At 52.7% G+C, this 6,891-nt stretch overlaps 3 protein-coding genes across 3 annotated transcripts in view; all 3 read right to left on the minus strand.

Moving 5' to 3' along the window:
- Positions 1-3,106, minus strand: part of VTN49DRAFT_1432 (uncharacterized protein) — a gene marked incomplete at both ends in the record, with an annotated part of 4,605 nt that extends 1,499 nt beyond the window's left edge. The window contains 2 exons of the mRNA XM_069409046.1: positions 8-2,703; positions 2,762-3,106. Of these exons, the coding sequence (XP_069270471.1) occupies positions 8-2,703; positions 2,762-3,106 (3,041 nt within the window). The remainder of the gene's footprint in view (positions 1-7; positions 2,704-2,761) is intronic.
- A 28-nt stretch (positions 3,107-3,134) lies between these two features.
- On the minus strand, positions 3,135-4,685 carry VTN49DRAFT_1433 (uncharacterized protein; the record flags this gene model as incomplete). The annotated part of the gene is made up of 3 exons (XM_069409047.1): positions 3,135-3,235; positions 3,284-3,364; positions 4,631-4,685. The coding sequence occupies 3 exons, from the start codon at positions 4,683-4,685 to the stop codon at positions 3,135-3,137; spliced, it is 237 nt and encodes a 78-aa protein (XP_069270472.1).
- A 1,636-nt stretch (positions 4,686-6,321) lies between these two features.
- VTN49DRAFT_1434 (uncharacterized protein) overlaps positions 6,322-6,891 on the minus strand; it is a gene marked incomplete at both ends in the record, with an annotated part of 4,067 nt that continues 3,497 nt past the window's right edge. The window contains 2 exons of the mRNA XM_069409048.1: positions 6,322-6,679; positions 6,735-6,869. Of these exons, the coding sequence (XP_069270473.1) occupies positions 6,322-6,679; positions 6,735-6,869 (493 nt within the window). The remainder of the gene's footprint in view (positions 6,680-6,734; positions 6,870-6,891) is intronic.

Here is a 6,891-nt window from a genome sequence, read left to right on the forward strand (position 1 = left end):
ACCATACCAGAAAGCCAGAGCCATGCAGAAGAATGCGAGACTCTGCGAGGCAGCATACAGCACCGACGTCCAGGCCGCCGAGATCAAGCTCTTCCTCGTTTGGGTTTCGAGTTGATCGTGATAATTAGTCAGAACGTCCTCCTCGCGGGTTAGGGAGGCGACAGTCCGGATAGCCGACGTTGCCTCGCACGCGTAACTGGCGGAACCTTCGTAGGCCTTCTTCGCGCGCCTCTGCAGCTCAGCAAGAGCGTAGAAGCGATAGAAGCCGCAAGCAAGCATCACCGGGACGACAGAAATGCAAACCAGAGCAAGTTTCCATCCGATGACCAGAGCAACTGTCAAGGCAGACACCAGAGTGGATGTCATCATCAGGATGGTACCCAAAGTCACACCACTGATACCGGACAGATGCTTGGTCTCCGTGGACAGGAACGAGGTCAGAGCGCCGGTGCTGTTCTCCTCCTTGTCGAAGAAGACAATATCCTGACGCAGCATGGTTCGGAAGGCCGTGTCTCTCGCTCGTCGGATGAGCTTCTCGGAGCAGAATGCAAACGCAATGCCCTGAATGCCGAAGAGGATGAATTGAAGAATGCCCAGCATCAAGAACATGAGAGACCAGAAGCTCGTGTCACTCTTCAATTTGTCATACATCGACGGAGGCAAGGACAACGTCTGGATGGCCTTGGCCAGAAAGACCGCCTGCGTGGGTTGACCGCCACCAGCGAGAGCCGCAAACACAAGACCAACGAGCATATAAAGCATCTCCGGCTTGTTGAAGGAAGTAGTGAATTTGATCAACGTCCAAAGTGAGTAATGTTTCTCTTGTTCTGGCGCTTTCTTGGAGAGAACGACGCTGGAGAGCGACTTCTTCGTCGTCTGCCGTTCAAGTCCGATTTCTCTCTCCTCGTCCGCAAGAGACTTCTTCTCGTCCAGACTCTGGCCCGTCATTGTTCGCGAAATCTTCTTTTGCAGGATGCTGTCATCGTCCTCGCCATCTTCCTCAAGGTCGGCTGCCTGCGCGTCTTGCTCCTCGCGGATCTTCTGAGCCTCGACAAGCTTGGCGTACGTCCCATTGCGGTCGAGAAGCTCGTCGTGTGTACCCTGCTCAGCAATCTTGCCTCCAACCAACACCACAATGTTGTGCGCATTCTTGATCGTCGACAGTCTGTGAGCGATCACAATCGTCGTACGGCCCTCCGCCGCCTTGTCGAGAGCTGCCTGCACAACTCCCTCGGATTTGGTATCCAGCGCCGAGGTTGCCTCGTCGAGCAACAGAATCTTGGGGTCGCTAGCAACCGCACGGGCAATGGCAATCCGCTGCTTCTGACCACCCGACAGCAAGAAACCGCGCTCGCCGACATGCGTGTTATAGCCCTCTGGCAAGTTCATGATGAAATCGTGGGCGTTGGCAATCTTTGCCGCGTCCTCAATCCGCTGGCGCAATTTCTCTCCCGTCTCGTGTTCCAGAGGCGTGCCGATCAAGCCGTAGCGGATATTCTCAAAGATCGTCGTTGCAAACAGGATAGGTTCCTGGCTGACCAGCGACACCTGTTGACGCAGCCAGCGAAGATTGAGGGTCGAAATGTCATGGCCATCGAGTAGTACTTGACCTCGCACGGGATTGTAAAAGCGCTCGACCAAGCCGACAATCGTACTCTTTCCGGATCCCGACGGGCCGACCAGGGCAGTGGTCTTGCCAGCCGGAATCACTAGGCTCACGTCATCCATGACGGTGACTTCAGGCCGAGAAGGATAGATGTGCTTGATATTTCGCAGCTCAATGTTGCCCTCCACGCTGTCGAGAGTCTTGCCGTCAGAGAGCATTGGGTCGAGGGGAGACACTCGGTCGATGGTGGTGAAGATCTTGGAGCCGGCGGCGACCGCACTGGTGAAGGCTTGAGTGTTGGGGGCGACATTTCCCAGACTGAACGAACCGATCAGGATCGACATCAAAACCGTCAGAATCTGGCCGACGTTCATCTCGCCGCTCACCAAGAATCGCGAGCCCATCCAGAAACCCAAACCGTAGTTCATGAACATGACTCCGAACATGCCGCCGACCATAAGGGCAATGCTTATCTGCATCCTGATGCCATACTTCTCGGCCACCTTGAGGTGCTTCTCATATTGATTGGCCAGCCGGTGCTGGGTCCCGAAGGCGGTGGCGGTCCGGATGGAGCTGATGACCTCCTCAGCGACGCTGCCTCCCTCAGCATAGCTCTGAATGTTTTGCTGGGCGTTCCCGATAATGAATCTGGAGCCACCGCCCATAATGAGGACCAGAGCAAGAATGGTCGAGGAACAAATCAAAGCCAGCTTCCAATACTTGACGTAGGCGATGATAAACGCGGTAATAAAAGTCGCAGCGGCGGTCAAAGTCAAGCCGACCTTCTCCGAAATCCCTTCCTGGATCAGGTTGGTGTCGGCCGTGATCCGGGTTGTGATTTCGCCGGCACCGATCTTGTCGAAGAAGCCAATGTTTTGACGCAGAATCGCCCGAAGGTAGTTCTCGCGAATCTTCTGCGTCACATGCTCTCCAGTGTAGATGAAGCCCACGGTGCAGATATAAATGGTGAAGAACTCGGCAATTCCCAGGTAGACAAAGTAGAGAACGTATTTGACCAACTCATCGTAGAATTCGTCATAGGTAATGGTGTCCAAGAAAACCTTCTGGAAGGTATTTGCCAATTCACCAAGGAGAATCTGGTCCCAATGAATTAGTCCACAAATCTGGACCTAGAGTCCTGGGGGTTTTCCTCACCGTAAACATCGGCAACGCCGCACCACCCGCAATTGCGCAAATGCCACTGACCAACAGAATCAAATAGTCCCATACGTCCGCATACCGGTAAAGGCCAAAGAACGTGCCCGACACCGACGGCGAATCTAGCTGTTTCTTCAAAATCTGCTTTTCGTCCTCCGGCAGGTGGGCAAGGGCCGCATCCTTGTCGTCCGACGAGGACGACTTGCCCGGCGAACCTGGCCGTTTCGACGCCGCTTTCTCATCGACGGCGCTGGGCGCGGAGCTCGAGGGGGATAGTGACGCCTGGTCGCGCGTCGCTTCGGACGCCGCCTTTTGGCCGACGTGATCGTCCGAGGAGCCCATGGTGGCCGAACTACGTCCTCGCTAAAGGCTACGCGGACGATGCTGCGCCCGAAGAAACGGCAAAGCTATCACAACCCGGCGCAAGGTCTAGATTAGGGAGGGGAGACAAGGGAAAAGAGAATATGGGATCTGAATTCAGTCAACGGACATCAACGGGTCCGGTGCCGTTCTGAGCACGGATTCGCCCCCTTGGAAGCAGCCGTTTGCGGACTGGGCAAAATGGAGATTTTTCGACTTCTTGAGCTCGGGACACAAAGTCTGTCCTCAGGTGTCTACAGGTCCTTTAAATATCATCCTGACTCGCGATGGATGCAGGGCGTAATTAAGCGGCCAACGGATGACGGAGAGTCGTGTCTCCGATGGCCAGAAGGTCGCTGGCGTCTCTTCAGGCACCAGTGGTTCTACGGTCACCCATGACAAGGTTTCAGGCAAAATGCCAACGACCTGATTGGCTGTCGGCCCGGAGAATCGATAATCCTTCTAGATAATTTTGCTGCCTCGGGCTTATGTTTCTCTCGTTTCGCTCGCTACGCGAGGCCCCCACAGTACAGGGAACTTTGTTGTGTCGGGAATCGGAACCCTAAACGGAATGTCTTGCTGGTGTTCCCGACGTATACCCTAGAGCGACAATAGGGAGATCCCATGCGTAAGAGCTGGCTCACACTGCAAACTCAATCTGGGAATTCCAATCACCACGTGGATTTTGATAATTGTGGTTCTGGAATGCCACTTTGCACACAAAGAAAAAAAAAAAATAGTTCTGCCTCTGTGCGGAATGCAAGAAGTCCGGAATGCAAGAAGTCCGGAATGCAAGAAGTCGTTGGCCAGACAATAATCCAAAAAGACATTGGACTAGCGCCGAGCCACCTCGTATCAGATGAAGTTTATGATGCGGAAGACAATATCCACGGGTTGCAGCGTAGACAGAAAAATTTCTGCCTTTTGCTCAGATGATGGAGGTTGCAACCAGGGGTGAATCGTGGTAGTTGGAGAAGATGATGGGCCAATGCAGAAACACAATCTACGAGAAAGAACGGAAGTGATCATGCGGGATGGGATCCTGATGATTCCAGAACGTACAGAAAAGGGTTGCCTTCGCAATAGACGACTACAAACTCAGAGCGAGGGACGATAGCTCGAACGTACAATGGAGCCGCGCAGAATCGTAGATCCACTTCTATCAGAGAGAAACTACCACGGGAACAGCGTCAATCTCGGGTCGAACGTATACGGTTCCGCACCACGTCCAAACGATTGATCAGGTTGAGGCGGCAATGAATACGTCCAGGTCGCACTATCAACGGAGCGGTAAGGACTTTAGCCCGTTGGCTCGAAGGAAATCCATCCAGGCGAAACAGTTTGCACTGAAATGATTCGGTTTGCCTTCAAATTCGGCGGAGTGGGACGATTGGGAAGATTGGCTGGGGGGGGAGGGAATGGTGATGCGGATGGCCGTCATGGTGATGTTAATTCTGGTTCTCTCCACTGGCAAATTCATTGCTGTCGCCGCCACTCTTCTCGCACCTTGGACAGCCTTCAAGTTGGAAAGGCTGTCCAGCCATATGTGTCCGGCAAACATCGGCGGTCGACTCCGTTTTCAAACTAACAGTAGGAAATCATTCGGTGAACCCGCCGTGGCTGCATCCATGCTGTCCAGGTGCGGTTCAGCTTCAGCTCCTGTCTTTGGTGTTGGACTGGTTCGCAACGGCTTTGTCCCAGCTCCTCGGAGTTCAACGAAGGCACTAGGTTAGTTAGGAGGTCGTTAATCCCTGCTCTCCCGAAATTCGTTCATCAACTCCGACGACAACACACTGTCGCTCTACTCTTCCAGCAGGGGATGTCTCCGAACGACTGCGGCGACGTGGATTAATTCTGTGCATACGATACGCATCTGATTGGTTGATCTTCTGTAGAATCGCAGACATCTGAAAAAAGTCTCCGACTCCATATCACATTCGAGTGGCGACCTCTTGCCCCCCAATCTTCTGCAGTAGAGGACTAATACGTTATTGTACTATTAAATGGCGGTTTAGAGAGTGGGTTAGGGCTCCATTAGCACGTCCGACGCGTCCAGAGGGGCAAAAGACTAAAATGGTCCCTGGAAAGGGAGACAGGGCCACTCTCCCCGCCTAAGGAACAGCTGGGAGCAAAAAAACAATGTATGCCGGCAGTAGGGGGGTTGCTTGGATAATAAAGACGATTCCTAACGACATGGAGGCCGCTCAGATGTTGCACTTGAAGATTCCATTGTTATCGTCGGCAAGAATAAACTACCTATGAAGTTGCTGTCCTCGATTTTCACGACACTTGGATCTCATCTGAAAAAGCGACGTCCCGAAAGCAAAGTATTTCCATTTTTCCCAAGGGAGTTAACTTAAGTTAGTGGAGACAACTTCAGAATTACGTCGGATTTGCCGCCTTAGCAATCCGCTAACCGTCTTGGGAACAGCCCTCGGCCACTTTTGGCTGTCAGCATCGGCGTCGGCAAGAGCTTGTTCCGTGCAGACTGCTATGACCCACAAGGAACATCCCCGACTGCATAACGCTTTTATGCAGAATTGGATCAACCCGTCCCCGATAGGGGTACATTGTCGATCTGACGCAGAAGAGTCTCTCGAGGCGCCGGGTCTTTCCGGAAAGCTTGGCCAAGTCAGTCTTCAAGAGAGCGATCAGCACGGCAAGTGAGTCATCAGTACGGCGGAGGTTAATCAGGATTTGCCCATTGCGGTAAGCTTCTCGTACTGGTACTGTTACTCCGCAGCTGGCAGTGCAGGAGGAAGGTAACTTGGTGACGCAATGACCTTTCTACTCTCGACACAAAGCACGGGGCCCTTCGACCAATAGTAATTTGTTGAATAGAAGCGATCACATTCTATTCCACGTCCGATAACATTCCATGCCAAACCTGATGGCAAAATAACGGACGCAGTTCTCATGAAGCGAATGTTGATTAGTGCTGGGTCTGGAGTCGGAGACCTTTTTTTGAGATGATGGTGCATCGCCATGCATTGACATTCCATACCATTCGATCTATGCAACAAACTCATATACAACGAAACCAACAACAAGAGAAGAGCAATCCGTGGTATATTATATTATTATTTATCTACGTAATGTACAAAGCGTCAACAGAAGAGCGGAGGGGGTATCTCATGCAATCAAAAAAAAAAAAAAAAAAAAAAAAAAAAGAAGAACGGACGGAAGGAAGGAAGGAATCATGGAGTCTTGCCCAGACTCTGCAAGTTGACCATCTCATAGTATCGGCCCTTCTTGCGGATCAATTCCGCATGAGTACCGCTCTCGACAATGCGGCCCTGGTCAAACACGTAGATCACGTCCGCCTTCTGGATCGTGCTGAGTCGGTGCGCGACCGCAACCGTCGTGCGTCCCTGTGCCGCCGCGTCCAGCGCCGCCTGCACAACCTTCTCCGACTCGGAGTCGAGGGCGGACGTGGCTTCGTCGAGGAGAAGAATCTTTGGATCTCGTAGGAGAGCACGGGCAATGGCAACGCGCTGCTTCTGTCCACCAGACAACATGGTGCCTTTGCTCCCGACGGTAGTGTCGAAGCCCTCACTGTAGATATCCGTCAGGAACAAATCCCAGCAATTGAGAAGGTAGAGAGACTTACGGTAAAGAAACAATAAAGTCGTAGATGTTGGCACTCTTGCAAGCCTTGATGATTGCCTCCTCCGGAATGTCCGTCTCGTTCGAGCCAAGGAGGATATTCTCCCGGATCGTGCCTTGGTACAGTGTCGGTTCCTGGCTGACGAGCGCCAAATGGCTGC

Source organism: Thermomyces lanuginosus (assembly GCF_041956635.1).
Source record: "Thermomyces lanuginosus strain ATCC 200065 unplaced genomic scaffold VTN49scaffold_22, whole genome shotgun sequence".
Classification (NCBI taxonomy): Eukaryota; Fungi; Ascomycota; class Eurotiomycetes; order Eurotiales; family Trichocomaceae; genus Thermomyces; species Thermomyces lanuginosus.